General features: G+C 42.1%; 1 protein-coding gene across 4 annotated transcripts in view; it reads right to left on the reverse strand.

The window, feature by feature from the left end:
• The window catches only part of coq9 (coenzyme Q9 homolog (S. cerevisiae)), a 108,869-nt gene extending 96,930 nt beyond the window's left edge, over positions 1–11,939 (reverse strand). For all 4 annotated transcript variants that reach the window (XM_068651067.1, XM_068651065.1, XM_068651066.1 and 1 more), the window contains exons 1-3: positions 11,778–11,939; positions 11,126–11,312; positions 10,760–10,883 (exon numbers count right to left, since the gene is read on the reverse strand). In XM_068651067.1, the coding sequence (XP_068507168.1) occupies positions 10,760–10,883; positions 11,126–11,312; positions 11,778–11,835 (369 nt within the window). In that variant the 5' untranslated portion in view covers positions 11,836–11,939. The remainder of the gene's footprint in view (positions 1–10,759; positions 10,884–11,125; positions 11,313–11,777) is intronic.
• Between the last annotated feature and the right edge of the window lie 10,926 nt (positions 11,940–22,865).

Raw genomic sequence — 22,865 nt, forward strand, 5'->3', positions numbered from 1 at the left:
CTTACTCATTCACAAACTGTCACGCCCGTGCCACTTCGCTCAGCCACACCCCTTTCGTTACCGTAATGTCTGTCACCTGCTTCCTCTTGTTACCCTGTGTATTTAAGCCCTGCCCGTGTGTTTCTCCCTGTCGGTGTCTACTGTTGTGTCCATTCCTGTTCGTGCCCAGTGTTCCTGTTCGTGTCATCTGGTTTTCCCTCGGTCTGTCTGAAGGCTCACGGTCAGAATTTTAATCTTGTCCAAGGGGACTTCATGTCGGTCAGTCTGTCTGTTTTGCTGGCCGTGAGTCTTCCTCCCGTCTGTGTCGTTCGTTCCCCACCTGCCTCCCTTCCAACTCCTTTTCCCTGCAATAAATCCTGGTTCAAGCTGCATTTGGTCGCCCTGGCTCAACTCATTCCTGACACAAACATTCGTAAATGTTATGTTCATTGTTTATGAAGTGTTGTTAATGCTTTATAAGCATTATTATAAAGTGTTACCGGGTTTTGCTATCGTACGATTTCCAGTTAGGAGGCGAGTAGCAGCATTTTGGACTAACACGAGATGCTTGAAGGAGGACTGGCTGACTCCAAAATAAAGTGCAATGCAGTAGTTTAACCGAGACTCAGTCTCAGTCGGCAATATGCATGCGAACAAAGTCCATAGATACAATCAGTGTCAATTAGTCAAATTTTCCCCGACAGTCACTCTGAAATCTGTCACTTCATTTTTGCTCAGAAAAAAATTAGATTGGCTGTGAACTGAAAATGAAAAGTTTTGACTCATAAAAGATGAAAATGCACTCAAAAAAATATTTAATAATAAACTTTGAACCGTATTTTATGGGGAATTCAAATACATTCATTTTATTAGGCCAGTAAAGCATTCATCCTCCAAAGGCTCACTGTACACTCGTCATTCTAGTGACTGCTCCAGACGGGTGGAAAATATTCGGACCTACATTTCCAAGCAGTAAAAGAATAAACATTCTGTCCCAAATCACGCCAAGGAAAGGAAATTGAGAACCGATTCTTGTTGAGAACCGATTCCCACATTACCTATTCATTGGAAACGTTTGCTATTTTGCTAACAATTCCATTTGCGCAGGGGTGTCCAAACTTTTTGCAAGGAGGGCCAGATTTGTTACAGTGAAGGGGCCCGGGTGCCAATAGTTTTTTCGGACATTTTTTAATGACTAAAATTTAATGCAAATACACACTGTTATAAATCAATTTTCATTGTCACAATTGTCTTTATTTTTCAAATGACAAAATAACCAAATATAAGCCACTCAGGCAGATGTGAACAAATCTAAAAACACAAATTCTGCCTTTCATTCATATCTGAAGAGTCAGATAACATTGAACAAACCGTATGAAATACCTTAAATTTACATGAGTTTAAAATTATTTTTGCCTCATGAACATTTTAAACAGGAGTTATAAGTAATGCAAAGTTGTCTGTTATTATTAAAACTTAAAACAAGTGAATTTTGCTCATCATTTACAATATCTTTCAGAAAGTAATAGTTTGTGTCACGTCTACAGGTTCATAACATCAACAGTATTAACATGGCCACTTCGTAGCTTGCTTTAGTAATATTTACTTTTGACTCACAGCCCCGTGAAGAATCGCTGTTGTGATGCCAGTTCAGCTTGGAGCTGCTTCACTTTATCAGCACGGTCACTCCCTGTTAGCTTGTCGTATGTGTTAGCATGTTTAGTCTGGTAGTGTCTCTTTAGGTTGAAATCCTTAAAGGGCATGTAAAAGACACTATGGGGTCCCAAAATGTATTCGATAAAGATGGACTTGTATTTTAGGAAACTGTTGTTCATTTTTGAATAAAATTGCGAATTGAGGAGTAATCGATGAAAAATCAACGGTTTGTATGTGATCGTTGAAGTTCATCCTGGAAATTGCCGAAGTGACTGTGACGTAGATTATAGGATGCCGAGCGTTGCCGAGTTACTTAGCCCATGTAAACCTAATGGTGGATACAGCAGCGGAAGCAATGTCGTCTGACGAATATCCCTCAGATGATTCTTCACCTTCAGATAAAAAGGAAGAACAGTATGATTTCTTTCCTGGGGTACAAGGGTGCCAATTTGAACCAGTGAGATGTACCCCAACGGGAAAAAAAATCAAACCGAAAATGGCGATCATCGTGGTCGTGGGCAGGGCCATGGTCAGGAAAATGCGGATCGGCTTGGAAATACTGACTGGTTCGTAACAAAATATCCCATAATTAACTGCCTAAATAATTGTGAATAATTTAAAACTATTCTACTTGTTAATACCTACGCGCAAAATGGAAAAATATACGATATTCTAACCGGAGATTGCATTGACCTAATTTTCACATGGTCCTTGTTTACATTTTGCATTTGACACGTTAGGGCTCTTCTTGTGTAAGTTTTATTTGTTATGTTTTTTTATTTGTAAGTTTAACTTTGGGTACTTCGAAAGTGTCATTTTAAATTGTACTTTGCTAGGTGTTCGTGTACACAATGTGTTGTGATGACATCTACTGTGGAGTCTTCATGTTGTCAAGAATTTGAAAAGATGACCAGAAAGATCAGCCAATACTCTGAGCTGGAACCAGATAAGGCCCCACTAAACTGCATCACTGACTTAAAATCGGCTCGTTTTGTTTGGACTTGTCGTCGCATAGAGTCCGTTGCTGGGAAACGATGTAAACTGTGGGTTTTGTGCGTATTGCGACAAAATTTGACAACACAAACCTTCACCATCGTGGAACAGACGTTTAAACACCAATTTGTAAACTAAATTTATATGTGACGTATTGGAGACAAAACACCAGGAAAATGTGTGGTTCTTCGCGCTATCAATCGGTAAACAATGGGGGGGAGTCCTATCATCTACGTCACGGTACCACGTGATCCAGAATGGAGCGGTTCATGACAGGGGCGGGGACGATCGAGAAATACACACAAATTGACTGCATTTGGCTCACGAATGCAATTTTATTTCAAATTCTATAATATTATTTGGATACAGGTGAATATAATCGAACATTCTGAGTGGTGTTTAGAGCATGTTAAAGGTGCTTTTACATACACTTTAAACAAGGCAACCGTCCCTTTACAAATTAGACAAACACAATTGCCTTGATTTTCATTGAAGAAGTATTGTAATTCCCATCTCTCTTGAAAGCGACGGCCCTCAATGTCAACTTTCCTCGTTTTCTTTGCAGTCGCCATGGCAGAATGAGGTGAGGTGTTCGTGGCACGGCTGCAGACTTATTATTATTATTATTAAAGTGGTGCTGCCACCTTTTGGTAAAAGGAGGAATTACAATTTCAAGTTTCATGATTTTTTTTAAATTCAGTTTGACAGTGCAGGCGGGCCATAAATAATACATTATAAGACCGAAGCTGCGGGCCGTATGAAATCTGACATGCGTAGCGATGTAAACAATGATGGCGCCTGTTAGGGTTTACAGATTATCTTGATCGTATGGTTATGTTGGAATGTAGACTAGAATTATTAACGTTATTTAAACCTTTTACCTTTCCTTGACTCTGAAAAGTTTAACCATTCAGTTGTTGAAACTTTCCAAATGGTGTGGAAACATTCTTGCTTAGTCATCTAAAATGCTCCACTAGTTCCTGTTTCCACGACCTTGTAAAACAATGAGCTGGGACCCTCCGCACTGATTAATCAGTTGCTGAGGTCACCACCAAACATGTCCAATGTCACCCTCACCCTACTTGTTCTCAATAAATATGCTCTTGCAAGAGACCAAAGGCAGACTTTGTTCGAACATTGCTGTACCTAAAGTAACGAGCAAATTCTCCACTTGCAAGTGCTTAAAGGGCATACTGTCTCCTGTGTGGTTCTTCCAAAATAAGTTAGAGTGAGCACCACTCTAACCTTCTTTGGTGCCGTGACCCGGATTCTCTCATACCCGCCATCTGGCCGACGGAGGACGACATGCTGCATTGTCGACAAGCCAGCGTCTATTAGGAGGACCTGGAAAAGAAAGACCCGGGAAGAAAATTCTTCGCTGGGCCAGCATCTTAGGTCTGCCTTCGTCTGACAGAGGTGGAGTGACAGGATCCGGCAGTGCAACGAACCAGGGGACAAGTAAGTTAAAGCCCTAAAGTTGTGTGATTGTGTTGTTGTGAAACGCGTAAAATGGAAAAGTGCACAGGGAGAAGTACAAGTAAATAGGCAGGACAGAAGATCTTAAGTCTTGTGGAAGGAGGGGGTGTTGTAGAGTCCCCCTCCGGATGAAGTGGCTCTTCTGGAGCAGTGGTTCTCAAACTGTTTTATATATGTTTGTAAAATCTCACATACCCCCTAGAGTACCTCCATGTACCCCCATTTGACAACCACTGTTCTAAAAAGTAATACTTCGCGTTGGCAGGGCTGGGTAACAGGACTGTTGTCTTTAGTTCCCAGGGAAAGAGGGGCTGTTATAGAGTCCCCCCTCCCGATGAAGCAGCTCTTTTTTTTTAAAGAGGACTTCGTGTAGGCAGGGATAAGAAACTTGTGTGGTTGAAAGTGTGACTGGTAGGATAAATTGACTAAATAGCAGTTCTAGCATTGATCCACGGCAATAACACAGGCTAGTAATTTGTTGAAAGGTCAATTTAAACCTGCATTGAGGATCCTCAAAGAAAAAAAAATTGAAAAAAAATTGTATAAACCTAAAATACCTAAGATGGGAAATAAAAATGGTAAATCTCTTGCTCTTGAAGGAGATGAGAAGTACATGGCGAGTAGATTTTCTAATTGTATGCGATACATGCCGAAGTGTAAGAAAAAGTATGGAGTACAAGGAAAGTTGAAAGTTGAAATGTGGAACGTTGTGGTAGAACTTTTGGAGGAGAGTGTGTCTAGGAAGCCAAAGGGATTGAGAAAGGAAAGAAAAGAGAGAGAAGTGCATTGTGCTAGAGTGTGGTTGAAAGCTTCACATGAGAGAAGAGAACAAATTCAAAAGACAAAAAATAGAAAGATAAAAAGTGATGAGGTCGCCATTCAATTAAGATGTGAAAAAGAATTTAGGTTGAATAGTGGCATCCCATTCAATGATGCAGCTGAGAGTGCTTATCAGCAACATCTTAAAAACGCGCTCCTCACTGGTTTCCCTCCTGAATTAGGCAACTGGGTAAGGAAACACTTGGTGGAAGCGGACACTGCTTGTGTTACAACAACCATGCAGTGGGCCAGAGACGCTGACAAAGTGATTGAGAAAGGAGAAAGTTCTGATGTAGTTCATCTAGATGATGCTGATAATGATCTAAATGAAGATACAACAGTCTTCTTCCAAAGTTCCCAAAGGGGCAGAGGAAGAGGTAGAGGCCAACATGCCATTCAAACTCCACATCAAATTTGGACTGTTGGAACTGTGGAAAACGGGGACACTTGGCAAGAGTGTGTCGTCATGTAAAACAAAACCAATCAAAGGGTGGAGGAGGAGGCAGAGAAAAAGTCCAATTTTCAGCATGACAAGCTTCCTCCCCTGTGACCGCTCATGCTCATACAGAGAAAGAAATAATAGATGTCCATACAGCAAAACATTGTCAGATTATTAGATTTTTTTTTTTTAATTATTAGAGCTCCTGTCCATTCAAGAAGTATGACAATGCTGTTCGTATGCCCAATGACAAATGACCAGAGATCAAATTGTGTGCACATTAAAGTTAAATTTTGCAAATCAAGTGGTAAAGAAATGCAAATTGCTTCTAAAAGATAAATAAAAAATTAGAATGTGCTGTCCTCGTGTGCGTGGGAGGGAACAGCTCATGATCGACTGCAGGAAATAGCCAGCCTGTGACGAATCATTGGTGCCGGGACCTACCTTTCGCGCGCGAGAGCTGTGCGTGTGTGCGCATGTGTTAAAATGATGAAAATTGCCTCAACTTTTAGGGCAAAGAAATTTGCTAGACTTTGGTCTATCCAATTTGCACCGCAAAACAGAAACAATTTTGAAAAATAAAAATGAGAGGAAAAGAGAGAAATCTGTTTGCGGGCAGAAACTGATCCACACTAGTGCATGTTAGTGTCGAGCCCTCATGAGAAATTCGAAAAAAAACGACAGAACATGCTTTCGGGAATTAGAAGAAGCAAAATTGTGAACTAAGACATTGCAATAATACATTCAATAAGAATAATTGGTTGGTTGTGTTATAAGATTATACAAACGTCTATATGTGAGCTAAATCTGAGAGATTGAGTTCTTTAAATTTAAAAACAAAGAAAAAATTCTGATTAATTTGCCAGCAGTTTTTTTTTTGTGTTGAGTTTTTTTAGGGATTGGTGGATTGTTCTATCAGGAACCTTGAGTTGAAAATGGTATATGAATGTTGCGTGGAGTGCTTGGATAAATTGGGACCAATGTGATAGAAAGACTCCTTTTTGGAGACTGTGTGTGAGATGCAATTGGGCATTGATGAATGATTGCCTGAATGAAAGAAAAATACAGGTTGAAAGGTTGAAGTTGTTGGAGACTATGGAAAATTAGTAGTGCGACTTTGAAGAAAGAGTGATTTTGAGCAAGTTGAATGCTAAGAAAAAAAACAAAAAAGAAGTTGCTTTTAGATTGATATTTAACTAGAGAAAAAACTGGAGAACCAGTAACACATGCAGAAGATGTGTGAACTGGGAAATTGAGAAGCGTTTTGGAAAGAAAGTCAAATTAAATGATGATAGAATCATATGTAGTAAAGAACACATCTTCCAGAAATGTTTGTCAAAGTGTGAGGCATGGGCGTTGCCAAGCCTCAGAAGCAGGGATGGAGTAGGACAGATAGTGAAAGATAGTAATAATACAACACTTTACGACATATGGATTCTCTAATACATTTGGCGTATTAAAATTTTCTCAAGCTTTTCAGACTTTTGCTTGAAGCAATCAGAAGATGATTGAAAAGTGACTAAATAAGCTATGAGGAAGTGGTGTAGCTGTTAAGGGCACACCCTTATGTGCTTCCCTGGCTAATCAACACTTGTTTGAATGAAAAGGAGGAGGGGGAATTGGCTGGGCTTCCTGAAAAACTGTGGACAAAGTGCCCATCTGATATAGGACTTTTAATGTCCATTACCCCAGTACAAATCCAACCAAGATCAGAGAATCTCCTTTAAAACATGAGGCAATAAATGGGATAGCCCCTGTCATAAATGGTCTTTGGTTAGGAGGAATCATTAGGAAGTGCTCAAACTCTTCCCGCAAACACTCCTATTTGCCCAGTTCAACAGGGCAATAAAATTGACTACAAGAGTTGCAAACAGCAGACGAAGAACATTCCTTGGCAGATAGCATGATCAGAGCACTCAAACTGAAAGATGTGTCAAATGCAAATTTACTGCCGCCTGATCTTTCTTCCCCACAGGTCAACAACCGCTCCAAGCCAGGAGACTGAGACGACATAAAGGTCGTCAAAAAGGACAAACTGGGCCAGCCATGGAGGGAGGGACCATTCCAAGTCTTGCTGACTACCCCCACTGCACTGAACATTGCTGGAAGGCCCAGAGAAGTTTCACCTCTGCCACTGGACGTTACAGAGAGTGCTGTACCCCATTTTCGGAGTGGGGGGAAGTCTGACTACAAAGGGGCCTCGTCGTTTAGGGCGGGGCGTCTCAATGTTGGTGAAGAATGGAATCCATAAGATCCCCACTCTGACTAGGCAATGGGAAATATCGGTGTCTCTGTCACCCTAGTAGCAACGGGGCGCCTCATGCCAGGTGGATCCTCTGCTGCGTTGTGGTTGGAGCGTGCTATGGTCTATGGACTCATCTGAACAGACCAAGTGACAATGTTGACCATGGAAAAAGATGGTCACATGATGAGAACCTTGAGGACTGGTCATGGGACCCCAGACACCCATACGAAACCAACACTTGGTACCAGAATGTTACGTTCACTGTGCGATCCCACATACAGGAGGGATGCTGTGTGTTCCAAACTCCCCCCCTTCCTCCTCACAAGTTCACTTGGAGGCCAGAGCAATAAATGTCACTGAAGCGAAATGTATGGCATCCATGGGAGAAGTTGGATATCAACACCGTGCTGTCACAGTCAGTGATGCCGACCCTTCCCGCCCTGGACTTGCAGACGGTACCTGTGATCAGCTTTTCTGGACAAATCTCAATGTGACTGTTAAAGGACGAACATTGCCGCAAGTGGCCTACACATGTTACATCCAAGGTAACGAGACCCACAAATGCATTAACGACGACTGCTCTCCAGGAGGAAACTGGATGGGAGCTTTGGACATCACCGCTGCATGTCAGGATAAGAGAGCCATTTCAGGTGGTGAGGGCTCTTCGACCAACATGGCTGCACCATCAAACAGAACCTACTTCATACAGAATGGCTGGTGGCTTTGTAGTCACAAGGTTTATCCGATGCTGCCCGGCAACTGGACAGGAGTGTGTGCACCAGTGTGGGTGACCGACCACACCTATAGGATACGACATCATCAGCTGACGACATTGATGAAGGGCTGTTGCAACCTTTGAACCACGTTACCCGTCTGGGGTGCGAATGTCCCTGACAGCCACAAAGTGTGGTCCGTCGGCGACAAAGTCGTTCATGCGCTTTTTCCTTGGATCGGAGTTGGAAAACAAGCACCCTACATCGAGACACTGAACTATCGTTTTCGATCCTTTGTGAATCTCTCACTACAAGCCAACGATGGACAAAACAGAGAGATTCAGGCTATTAGGCTAATGGTCTTGCAAAACAGGATGGTTCTGGACTTGTTGACGGCAGCACAAGGTGGTGTGTGCCACATCATTGGGACTTCCTCTTGCACATACATTCCAGGAGATAACGACACGCACATCAAGGATGCCATGAACTCACTGAGGAATTCACAGCAAGCCATGTCGGAGGATAAAATCCCACATCAATGGGATTTCTTTTCATGGCTATTCTCTGGCAACTGGTGGCAACTGCTGTTGAAATTTGTGACTCCTGTGCTTGTTGTGCTGGTGTTATTGTGCTTATTTGCAACCTTTGTTGTCCCGTGTTTGAAGTCTGCTGTATCAAGATCTTTGTCTTCTACCATGCCACAGGTGCAAATACAACATATCAGAGATGTCAAATGTGCTGACTATGACGCGCTGCGGAAAGATGATTGCGATGATGCTCTTTAGCCGTGCATGTTTTACAGAAACTTGATGATTTGACCATTGAAAATGCCTCGCAAGTGATGGATACAATGATGTACTGTTTCTGTGTTTTTATTTTTATTTTTTATTGATAGCATTCTGGTCGCCTAAGGCAGGAGGACGGTGTGAGACTTTTCCTGCATTAAAACATCTTGCCGCAGGTTTTTCACTCACACACTAAAATTGGACTGGAGTATTGAGGAAAAACCTCATCTTCACTGGAAAGTATTGCTGTCATTGTTTGTTGTTTTTATCATCACCCTTCACGAACCCCAACCCGTCCCCTATTATGTCTGTTTTTTTATTGATCTTTTTTATTATTATTTTTACTATTCTACTTTCTTCATTGTGTTTTCTTACTTATGTTTGATTGATCGGGGTTGGCATAATCATATGATAAACAGGAGGGATATGTTAGGGTTTACAGATTATCTTGATCGTATGATTATGTTGGAATGTCGACTAGAATTATTAACTTTGTTTAAACTTTTTACCTTTCCTTGACTCTGAAAAGTATAACCATTCAGTTGTTGAAACTTTCCAAATGGTGTGGAAACATTCTTGCTTAGTTAGCCATCTAAAATGCTCCACTAGTTCCTGTTTCCACGACCTTGTAAAACAATGAGCTGGGACCCTCCGTGCTGATTAACCAGTTGCTGAGGTGACCACCAAACATGTCCAATGTCACCCCCACCCTACTTGTTCTCAATAAATATGCTCTTGCAAGAGACCAAAGGCAGACTTTGTTCGAACATTGCTGTACCTACAGTGACGAGCAAATTCTCCATTTGCAAGTGCTTAAAGGGCATACTGTCTCCCGTGTGGTTCTTGCAAAATAAGTTAGAGTGAGCATCACTCTAACAGCGCCTATGAGGCAGAAGTGCTCCAAAGTTTAATTACATTTTGCTAAGAAGTACGAGATTAGAGCAACGTGCATTACTTGCAATGTTGAAATTTCACTAAAGGGAGGAAATACCTCTAATATGCAAAAGCATTTGTACACGCATGTTTGATCCACTGCGGAGGGTCAGTCAACAACCTAGCACCAGCAGCAACATTCGCCCGAGCTCGACGTGCAGTTTTACTGGTGATAACTAATACTGCTTTTCATGCTAGTTCTATTTCTATAATTGCAAAATCTGCCATGCAAATCACATCTCATGTTTTTTTTTTTAGATGACGTGAGACATCGTCTGACTGGTTCAGACGCCAGCAGCACTGTACCTCAAGCTTATGCATTCACGGAGGCAGGGAGGAGCAAAATGTTGAAGGAAAAGACTGAGGAATGTCATCGTGCAGTGACAGTTTGTTGTTAAAAGCTTGCACCCATTTGCCACTGTAGAAGCCCCAGATTTTCGAGAGATGATTATTTCTATTGTAAGATAACGTTTGCATTCTTCACTCTTAGTTTTTAATGTCATCTTTACACAAAGTTGTAATATGTAGAACAAAATGATCATAATCGTTTATGTGCTTCTTTTTTTCTCAAATGAAAACTTAAGAAAATCGATAAACAGAATCAAAATCATAAAAATCTTTACAATTCCCATCTCTAATCACACCCCTTCAAATTCAGGGATTAAATTTGAACTGTGGGAAGGTAAAAAACACCTGCATTTGTCATTTGGCCGTGTCTCACCTCAGCACCAGCCGCAATTGAATACATGGTCCAGCCATGCTGTGGGACAAATTCCAGAGCAGCATTTAGGACTTTACTTTGAAGTTGTTCCTCTGTTTCATACTCCTCACCCTGGTCCTGGTAACTTGCATACAAACAGGGAATAATTCTTTCTCTCTCTCAAAGTAATTCCATAACCACAAACAAAATTCAGTAAGAACAATACTACTACTACTACTACTACTACTACTACTAATAATAATAATAATAATAATAATAATAATAATAATAATAATAATAATAATAAGAGGAGTAATTTAATGCATAGACATCCTGCAACATGTTTTAGCATGAACATTTTATATGATTAGCTTTTGCAGTACTTACCTAGTTCTTGGCCTGGTAAACTCATCTGCTACTGGGTTAGCTGTTGAGTCTTCTTGTGAAGCTGCTAAATCATGCCCAGCAGAATGTATGTATTTGTTTGATTTGGATTCATCCTGAAGCCACTGGGCATAGTGGAAGTCTCTTTCAAGACTGAGATGCTGCAGTTTTGATGTTGGTGCCGTCACAACTGCAAGAAGCAATGCTGTCATTTGACTATAAACGATTTATTTAAAAGAGACCTAAGCACGATGCGATTGCCAACGTCTGCTATTATGAAATTCCTGTTAAATTTAAATCCATCCATCCATCCATATACATACAGGCAGACAGACAGACATAGACATACACACACACACACACACACACACACACACACACACACACACACACACACACACACACACACACACACACACACACACACACACACACACATACATACATACATACATACATACATACATACATACATACATACATATGTAACATACAAAAAAAACCTGTGCGTTTCGAAGCACAACGACGTTTACGTTAGCTAATTCTGTCCTTCACTATCAGCTAAAATGACTCGGTTTATTTGGCTAGCGTCAGCTTTGGATTACTTACGAGTTCCGTTTTAATCACGCATATACAAAAAAAATAAAGTAGTTACCGCTACACAGGCCGCAAAACGCCCTTCTTGCGCGTATTGCTCGCAGCAGCGCCGCCATGTCTGGTTTAGGGACTAACAGTATGCGTCACCTTTGCGCGACCAAGTTTTTCCCTTTTTTTTTCCCACACACACGCACACTCAGTGACCCTCCAGTTTTTCTTCTTTCGTTCCTCATCTTTATTTTTCCGGTGTACGTACTGCATCTCGGGTGGTACTATCCAACTAAGCATTATCTTCTTAAATTCAAGAAAGATGTCTGTGTTGATTGTTTTGTGGACTATCCCCTAAAACCTTGGTTAATCTGTTCTGGCAATGCCCCTATAGTATAGGGCCTATACTAACACATTTTGGAAAGATGTATTCCGACTTATTATTGATTTTGTTGACTTTGAATTTGCTTTTTACTGGAAAATTTACTGTTTGTTTGTTTGTTTGTTTGTTTGTTTGTTTGTTTGTTTTTCAACAAAAACGATAAAAAACTAAGCAAGTTTTTATTATAAACTTAATAATTATTCTTGAAATTTTTCATATCCACAAATCAAAATTTAGACACTCAAAACCACTTTTCCTCTGATAACGATCTCTGGAATGACCAAATAACTTTTGCTCCCAGAAACCAGCCAATACATAAAAAGTATTTGATATTCGAAAAACGAGTAAGCAGTGCCAATGATCGTCACACACACAACTGGGTGTGGTGAAATTTGTCCTCTGCATTTAACCCATCCCCGTGTGATTTTGATCCATCCCCTGGGGGAGAGGGGAGCAGTGAGCAGCAGCGGTGCTGCGCTCGGGAATCAGGTAGTGATCTAACCCCCCAATTCCAACCTTTAATGCTGAGTGCCAAGCAGGGAGGCAATGGGTCCCATTTTTATAGTCTTTGGTATGACCCGGCCAGGGTTTGAACCCACAACCTTCCAGTCTCAGGGCGGACACTCTACCACTAAGCCACTGAGCTGTTGATAGCTATATGTACCTTGTTTGATATTTTTGTTTAACATCCCCTTGGCTCTTATTTTCTTCTTTCATGTGTATTAGTAACTTTGTTGCTTTATTCTGTAAATGTTCAATAAAGATTGTTAAAAAAAAAAAAACGTAGTCAGGTGTTCAGATCGTCACACACGCGCGCAGTGTCAATGCGGAAATCGAATTCAGTGCCTGCACACAAGACAGGCGTGTGCCCCTACATCATCAGTGATCCCCAGGGTTATTGAGATCGATAGTCTCGGGAGTCGCTGATGGTGTCGGCCAGGGGTCACCAACCTTTCTTAAACCGAGAGCTACTTCCTGGGTACTGACTAAGGCAAAGGGCTACCAGTTTGACACACACTTCTGAAATAACCAATTTGCTCAATTTAGCTTTTACTATGTGTTATTATTGTTATTTCCAGTTCACATGTAAGTGTGATTTTAATAGAGAATAGCAAAAATACAGTCAACCCTCGGCTTTCGACCACAATACGTTCCAGACGGCATTCCAAATCTATTTTTCCCATTAAAAATAACAGAAAAAAAAATTTGTCCGTTCCAAGACTAAAAAAAAAAAAAAAAAAAAAAACGCCTTGTTTTTAAGCATTTTTTCATTTGCGCATTTTTGTCCGATCGCGCAACTACAGGGCACAGCCGAACGCGCAACCGTAGCAAGTCGCCGACCGTGCAACTGCACCGCACTGGTCGTTTTATTCTGACAGAGCTGTCGCTGAAACTTAGAAAAAAAATTTTAAGTCCTGATGTACTTTCCAAAATTTAAGTGGACCTCAGTGCGCAGGGAGCTTAATTTTGTCCGATCGTGCAACTGCAGCGCACCGTCGAAAGCGCAACCGTAGCGCGCCGCCGACCGTGCAACTACACCGCGCTGGTCGCATTATTGTGACAGAGCCGTCGCTAAAATTTACAAAATAGTTTTAAAGTCCTAATGGACTTTCCAAAATTTAAGTGGACCTCAGTGCGCAGGGAGTTTACGTAATTTGGTCCGATCGCGCAACCACAGCGCGCCAGGCGCTCACTGTCGCATTGCTTTAGGAGCATCTTTGTGTTTTAGGATGGCTTTACAGCTTCCACGTGCTTCCTTTGGAGGCATGATCAGAGTTGATGCAATCCTCAGAGTAACGAGAATGTAATAACGAACGGAGTCAGTTGGCATGCGGGTCCTCTCGGCTCATCTCGCGAGGTTCGACAACCGAATTTTGTCCGACATCCGAAGTAAGAAAATCTCAAATTTTTTGTTCGAATACCGATTTGTTCAAGAACCGGGACGTTCGAAAACCGAGACTCCACTGTACTAGTACTAGCCAGAGCTGGTGTTGTAAATTTTGTCCTGCATGCGTCTCTGTATGTTGCCCTAGAAGGCTGGGCCGGCAGCAGTGAGATTACGTATAGGTTATTTGTGCTGGACAGGGAGGTTTAGTTTCAGTAATGTATAGGTACTTAGAATATAGAAGGGCCAGTTGTCCGTGACCAGAAAAGAACCGAGTAGATGGCCTTTTAGGGACGACGAAAAAAACAAGTATACTGAGACTCGAACCGCAGCTGTTATTCAAAGCGATGAGATCATGAGTCTCGCCAGGTATAAGAGATGCGATGCCAGGCAGACGAGAGAGAGCAGCTAACATCTTTGCTTTTGGGCCACTCGAATATTTGGAGAAACTTCACTCTGACATCGGTTGAATAAAATCTTTTCCCAATCAGCCGTGTGTCACTGAGGTTTTCCTTCTCTGGGCCAGCCATCTTCCACCAAGTGTTTTTTGGAGACCAGCGGAGCAACAAAGACAATTCACCAGACTAGCAAACTGCATCTGTAGCGAGCTGCACAAGCAAAGATATTGTTGTGTTGATTTAATAGCTGTTTTGTCAACCCACAATAGCTGAAGGAAGAGAAGAAATGGAATTGGATGCAGCTATACTGCCAAAGCCATTTTCAAGACGAACTTTTCAAGAAAAGCTGGACATTGTTAAGCAAGGTCGGGCAACTCCGAAGCTAATGTTGCGTATTGTGAGCCATGTCCGTTGTTGAGCCAGGAAAAACAAAGATGTGGAGTATAGAGGTGGTTCTTTATTGGCAAGATCTTGGGTTGTTTAATGGTGGTCAGTACACATGGCACGGCAGCAGATGAAACAACAACTTCCTTTTCCAGGTCAGCTTGTTTTATACTGTCCGGACAAGGCTGGAAAATGTCACATGACCATTTGGTATCTGTGAGTGTGGGGGCGTCACCCCCCTGTGTGTGTGTGTGTGTGTGTGTGTGTGTGTGTGTGTGTGTGTGTGTGTGTGTGTGTGTGTGTGTGTGTGTGTGTGTGTGTGTGTGTGTGCGTGTGCGTTTATACAGTTCTGTGTGTTGTATTTGTGTTCTGATTGAGCAGTTATGTTTATATAAAATAATGAGAAGATTTGCACACATGAACATTAAAACGTATATGAGATTGTCTAAACCAGGTATGGGCAAACTACGGCCCGCGGGCCACATCCGGCCCGCGGGACCGTTTAATCCGGCCCGCCAACCCTAAATAAATTGTATTATTAAACTTTTTTTTTTTGGTCATTTTGCCTGCAATGACTGCATTTACCCAGTAGATGGGGAACCACTCGCCTGCGCATTTACTACCGGAAGCCGTGTCAGAAAGCTCGGTGCACACTCACAAGTGCGTGTACGTACTCAGTAGTACGGAAATGGCGCACTCGCGCTCTATTTGTAGCAGTGCCGAATTTAGAGCGTGGGCTGTGACGACAGCATTCTTGTAATTTGCGCGCCGAGTTTTCTGATACAGTTTTACGCTAAAGCCACCCACAAACCTTCCCCTGGAATCCTTCCATTAAAATGAGTCGCCCACGGAAAAGCAAGGTGGACACTGAGTGCCGAGTGTTTAAAAAGAGTGGCCAATTTGGCTCGACGTACGCGACGTGACGTTCAGCCACATGAACATCAACATCAAATGAACACTGAAAATGAAGGGGAGGCTTTCAAGTTTGTTGTAAAAAAATACATTTTGAATATGATCTGTACAAATAGCAGGGATTGAAACTAGCGACCATTCTCATTTTCAAACAATGCAGGATGCTCAAGGACATTGATGCACCACCTGTTTGTGACTAATCTTAACCTTTAAAGTTCTTAAGGCTTACTTTAAGGAAGTGTTTTCCGTTTCCTCACCTCTGTTACCAGGTGTTTGTGAGTTAAAACTCTGCTCTGATTTTCAGATACCCCTCACCGTGTTGCCGTTTTGATTACTTTATTTGGATGTATGCTTTCACCGATTCTTCAAGATGATATATTTGGTCAGAATGTTTGCCGTTTGATGCGATCTCATAAGATAAACATACATCTTTCATTAATCTGACCTACAGGCACTGAAGTGATGGAGACTGTTATTCATAATAACAGTGTCATATTTTATGAGAATCACTGATAGCAGTTTTTTAGGGATGTTTTTTTTTTTTTAATGCTGTTAATAAATGCATTTGTTTTCAAAAAACTTTTTTTGAATATCCATGCTTTACTACCTACTAAAGGCCAAAACCTTTTATGCAATGACCTTTACAGGTCGTTTATATTACTTCACACAAACACTACATCCATCTGCTCCTGGTTCGGCCCCCCGGTCAAAATTTAGAACCCAATTCGGCCCGCAAGTCAAAAAGTTTGCCCACCCCTGGTCTAAACTAACAAAATATGCACACATTGCTGTTGCTCTCCCTTCACTAGCAAGCCTGTCACAACCGGGAAAAGGGTTTTTCAGTCCACTAACTACGAGCGGTACTCCTCGCTCACAGGCTCAGAGGAACGCTGCAAATTGTATTGCTGGGAGTGCTTATTTGCCATTGATCGACGGTGACCGTCCCCGTGTCCACCGCTTCTGCTGAACGGACATTCTCAGCCCTAAAGTGAATTAAAACTTATGCCAGAAATACAACAGGGCAGGCTCGACTTTCAGCATTAGCTTTGATGGCGATAGAAAAGGACTTCTTGATGGAACTGAAACGAACGGATAATCTGTAATTGAAATCTTCTTGAGTAAAGAAAGGAGGATGGATTTTGTGTACAAATAATCAGGATTTTTGGTGAGTAAAATGTTGCTATATTCCTAAATGATATTGCAATTTTATCAGGTTATTTTTTATGATTTTTTTTATGTGTCGCAGCTGTACCTGCAGTAGAGGTTTTATAGCCATAAAATAGTTATTGAGGGTTGGATTGATTCAGAGCACTACTGTAGGCCTAGGTGTGAAATGCACGGCCCACCACTGGTTTCCATGATTGTCAGTGATGTTTAAGTCAGCAAAAGACAATGAGAAAGAGACATCCGGGTTGATAACGGTGTGTAAAAAATAAAGTTGGAGCGCAAGCTCGTTGTTCAAAAACAAACGTCTGGTCATTCTGAAAGAAGAACAACACAGTTCAGATACAGCTGTGTCAAAGTCAAGTCAAAAGCTGCGTCCAAATTTGCAGGCTGCGTCCTTCGCAGCCCATGAAGCTCCGCCTCCGTGGTCCGTAATAAAGTGTGGCGAATTTGAACAGGCGGAATAGCTGAGAGCTCGCTGCAGAACCACTGGGTGGAGCTGCTCGAGAAACAGTCCAGCCCACCAGAATCTATTCCGCCCACTTTTTTTTTTTTTTTTTTTAAATTTACTTTATTGCAAAGGAATGAATTTACAATGTAGTCGAGCAAATAATTATTTTTTATATTTGTTTATTTTTATTGAAAACACACACAAGGGTTAAACAGTTATAAGTTGTTTGTGTTAAACACTATTTTTTGGTAAGGGGGTGTTATTTAGAATTGCTTTTAATGTACAAAATAAGCTTACAAAACATATTAATTTAGTAAATTCGTTGATATATGTGTCAGGGTCCGGGGTGGCATACTTCTTTTCTCCACAGGGAGCAACTGTGAGCAGAGTGGCAGAGTGCAGAGGGCCCAGGTGCGACTCATCAGCTCTTAAGGAGCATGCTTTACAACGTCTAATTTCACTTCCATGGTGATGGCCTTCCTTTTCTTTGATGCACTGCGATCAGAAGAGCCTTATGCTTGGGAGCCATATGAAAGGAACAAGGTTCACAAAAATGATGACACACGCAGGAAAGAGAGACAACGCATCAGTCCAAAATGGTGTCCACCATATGAGTGGGTAACGCCCTCTTCATTGGTCCACAGCCTCTCTCGTGGTGTATTCTTCCACCGCGTGCACCAACTGGTTCCCGCACGCGCTACGAATCTTACGATGCCTTTACGACGCTTAAGACGCGGAACCGCTTAGGTCGAAAAAAGGCTTTAAATACCGTATTGGCCCGAATATAAGACAACCTCAATTATAAGACGACCCCCCTTTTTCAAGATTCGTTTGAAAAAAGTTTTTGACTCAAGTTTGAAAAAATACTTTTTGAACACCAAATTCAATTTTTCTACAGAAAATAATTACAATACATCTGAAACAAATGATTATAACAATATATTCGAGAGAAAAATCATGATATTTTGCCTCATTCAAATCATGCAAAAAATGTCTATCACATCTTAATATCTGAACATTTAAATATGTAAACTAAAGTGCAATCACATTTGTAAATGAATGGCTTCTGGTTTTCGAAATGTAAATAAACCAATCTACTGTGATAAAACAACAAAATTGCAATAACTGCATTAACCATCAAAGTGAAGTCTAACTGTAACTGTAGTCTTGAAACAAATCTGAATGAGGAAAAACAATGCAATAAAATAATGCAAACTGCTACCGCTATTCTTGGTGAGCCTGAGGACTGACTGTATTGGGGTTGGCTCGGATGGTTATGCTCTTTTCGCACCCGGGTGTCGGTCAGAACACAGGAGGGAAGACGTTGTTCAGTTATGATTGCTTTACTGAATATATATATATATTGATGATAGAGTGGGGATTTTTGCCTCCTGCTCGGATCTGTCTGAGGGCTACTGTGGCATTCAACAAGGTCTTGTCGAACGGTTGTAGGCTCACGGTGGTGATGCAGCGCCTTGTGTTTCCCACCTTTATTCCATCAACATGATTTCGTTGGAAACACAGGGGATGTGAGATGGCTTTACTCACTTCTAGAGCCATCCTGTTCTGCAAGCGCATTAGTCTAACAGCCTGGATCTCTCGGTTTTGTCCATCAGCAAGAGATTCACAAAAGATTGAAAATAGTTCGGTGTCTCTATGAAAAGTGATTGTTTTCCAACTCCGATCCAAGGAAATAGTGCATGAACGATTTCGTCTCTAACGGACTGTACTTTATGGCTGCTTGGGGCATTCATACCCCAGACGGGATCATGTGGTTCAACGGTCGCAACAGCCCTGTGTTGACGTCCAGAAGAGTGGTGCGCCATTGTCATCTGATGATGCTGTATCTTCAGGTGTGGTCCGTTACCCACACTGGTGCACACACTCCTGTCCAGTTGGCGGGCAGCATCGGATAACCCTTGTGACCACAAAGTCACCAGCCATGTTGGTCGGAGAGCCCTCACCACTTGAAATAGCACTCCTACCCTGGCACTCAGTGGTGATGTCCAAGGCTCCCATCCAGTTTCCTCCTGGAGGGCAGTCATCCGCAATGCATTTGTGGGTTTCATTTCCTCTTTGGGATCCTGGACACTCCATGTCATTGGCAAACATCCTGCAGCCACAGCACAGATGGCCGTGTTCTCAATTCTTCACTGGTTTGAGACTGAAGCCAAACTAAAATTGACTTCCCCTTTGTAGCCAGACTTCACCGTGACCAGGGCCTAGAGGTCAAGCATTCTCTGAAGCTTACAGTGGCTGAGATGTATCCAGCTGGGTCTTTCTGCAATCTTAACAGCAGTGGGTGTGGCGAGTAGGACTTGGAATGGTCCCTCCCACCGGGGTGAAGACCACGTCTTTCGTTTAATCACTTTGATGAAGACCCAGTCACCTTGTTTTGCCGTCTCATCCTGTGAAGATAAAGATCAAGCGGCAGTAAAGTTGCATTTGACACATCTTTCAGTTTGATTTCAAAAGGTGTTAACCCTTCTGATAGTTTCTTTTAGGTTCCCGTGTGGATTATGTTTCACACAAACAGGACATGCTTAAAAAAATCTGTAAGAATCTAAACCAAATGTTAGGGTGGTTCTCACTGTAACTTATTTTGCAAGAACCACACGGGAGGCAGTATGCCTTTTGAACACTTGCAAGTGGAGAGCTCGTTCGTCACTGCGCATACAGTGATGATCGAACGAAGTCTGACTTTGGATTCTTGCAAGAGCATATTTATTGAGAGAAGCAGGGTGGGGGTGAGAGTGGACAGGATGGGGGTGAAACCCCTGGCCTCTGGTCAAATCATAGCAGGGGGTGTTTTACGACGTTGGGGAAACAGAACAACTTAACTTCCTCTGCAGCTGGTCAATCGTTCAAAGGATCTTAGCACTTTGTTCTACTACTTTGTTAAGACAGGACACGTTTAGTTAATCAGTACAGGTTACATTCCAACAAAAGCATAGAATGAAACTAATCTATCAACCCTAACATATCCCTCCTGTTCATCATATGATTGTTACCCCGATTAACAAACATAAGCAAGAAAATAGAATGAAGATAGAAAAATAAAAATAAAAACACACAAACATCATTGTATTCATCACTTGTGAGGCATTTCCGACGGTCAAATCATCAAGTTTATGTGAAAAATGTTCAGCCAATCAGCATTATCGCAATCTTCTGTCTGCAGCGCATTAAAATGTTCACATGCCTGAGATGTTGTATTCGCACTTCAGCTACGGTAGAAGACACAGATCTTGATGCAGCTGACTTCAAACATGAGATAACAGTTCGTAAATGAGCACAACAATACCAGCAAAACAAGCATAGGAGTCACAAGTTTCAACAGCTGTTGCCACCAAGCGCCAGAGAATAGCCATGAAAAGAAATGCCATTGATGTGGGATCTTGTCCTCTGACATGGCCTGCTGTAAATTCTTCAGTGAGTTCACGGCGTCGTTGATGTGAGTGTCATTAACTCCTGGAATGTATGTGCAACAGGAAGTCCCAATGATCTGGCACACGCCACCTTGCTCTGCAGTCATCATCCAGAACCATCCTGTTTTGCAAGACCATTAGTCCAATAGCCTGAATCTCTCTGTTTTGTTCATCATTGACTTGCAGCAAGAGATTCACAAAGGATTGAAAACGATAGTTCAGTGGCTCGATGAAGAGTGATTGTTTCCCAACTCCGATCCAAGGAAAAAGCGCATGAACGACTTTGTCTCCGACGGACCACACTTTGTGGCTGTCAGGGAAATTCGCACCCCAGACGGGGTAATGTGGTTCAAAGGCTGCAACAGCTCTTTGTCGACGTCCAAGAGAGTTGTGTGCGGTCGTCAGTTGATGATGTTGTATCTTGTAGGTGTGGTCTGTCACCCACACTGGTGCACACACTCCTGTCCAGTTGGCGGGCAGCATCGGATAAACCTTGCGACTACAAAGCCACCAGCCATTCTGTTTGAAGTAGGTTCCGTATGATGGTGCAGCCATGTTGGTCAGAGAGCCCTCATCACCTGAAATGGCTCTCTTATCCTGACATGCAGCGGTGATGTCCAAAGCTCCCATCCAGTTTCCTCCTGGAGAGCAGTCGTCGTTAATGCATTTGTGGGTCTCGTTACACATAGCATCCCACCTGTGTGTGGGATCTCACAGTGAACGTCACACCCCAGTACCAAGTGTTGGTTTCGTGTGGGTTTCTGGGGTCCCATGACCAGTCCTCAAAGTTCTCATCATGTCTTTTTCCTCAGTCAACATTGTCAATTGGTCTATTCAGATGAGCCCATAGACTATAGCACGCTCCAACCACAATGCAGCAGAGGATCCACCTGGCATGTGGAGCCCCGTTGCTACTAGGATGGCAGAGACACCGATATTTCCCATTGCCTAGTCAGAATGGGGATCTTATGGATCCTTCACCAACATTGAGACGCCCCGCCCTAAACGATGAGGCCCCTTTGTAGTCAGACTTCCCCCCACTCCGAAAATGGGGTCAAGCACTCTGTTATGTCCAGTGGCTGAGGTGAATCCAGCTGGGCCTTCCAGCAATGTTCAGTGCAGTGGGGGTAGTCAGCAAGACTTGGAATGGTCCCTCCCACCATGGCTGGTCCAGTTTGTCTTTTTTGACGACATTTATGTCGTCCCAGTCTCCTGGCTTGGAGCGGTTGTTGACCTGTGGGGAAGAAAGATCAGGCGGCAGTAAATTTGCATTTGACACATCTTTCAGTTTGAGTGCTCTGATCATGCTATCTGCCAAGGAATGTTCTTCGTCTGCTTTTTGCAAATGTTGTATCATTCACCAGTCAATTTTATTGCCCTTTTGAACTGGGCAAATAGGAATGTTTGCGAGAAGAGTTTGAGCACTTCTTAATGATTCCTCTTGACCAAAGAGCATTTACGACAGGGGCTATCCCATTTATTGCCTCCTGATTTAAAGGAGATTCTCTGATCTTGGTTACTGGAGGAATGGACTGTAAGTCCTGTAGCAGTTTAAAAAAAAGTTGATTAACCAGGTAAGCGCATAAGCACGTGCCCTTAACAGCTACACCACTTCCTCATAGCTTATTTAGTCACTTTTCAATCATCTTCCGATTGCTTACAGCAAAAGTTTGAAAAATTTGAGAAAATTTTAACTTACTTAATGGTATGACGCCAAATGTATTAGAGAATCTATATGTCGTAAAGTGTTGTATTATTACTATCTTTCACTATCTGTCCTACTCCCTCCCTCTTTCTGAGGCTTGGCGACGCCCATGCCTCACACCTTGACAAACATCTTGGGAGGATATGTTCTTTACCACATATGATTCTATCATCATTTAATTTGACATTCTTTCCAAAACGCTTCTCAGTTTCCCAGTTCACACATCTTCTGCATGTGTTACTGGTTCTCCAGTTTTTTGTCTCTAGGTAATTATCAATCCAAAAACTTTTTTTTTTTTTAGCATTTAACTTACTCAAAATCACTATTTCTTCAAAGGTTTTCTACAAATTTTCCATAGTAGTCTCCAACAACTTCAACCATTCAACCTGTATTTTCCTTTCATTCAGGCAATCATTCAACCTTACTCATTTGCATCTCACACACAGTCT

This window comes from Syngnathus scovelli, chromosome 6, assembly GCF_024217435.2.
Source record: "Syngnathus scovelli strain Florida chromosome 6, RoL_Ssco_1.2, whole genome shotgun sequence".
Classification (NCBI taxonomy): Eukaryota; Metazoa; Chordata; class Actinopteri; order Syngnathiformes; family Syngnathidae; genus Syngnathus; species Syngnathus scovelli.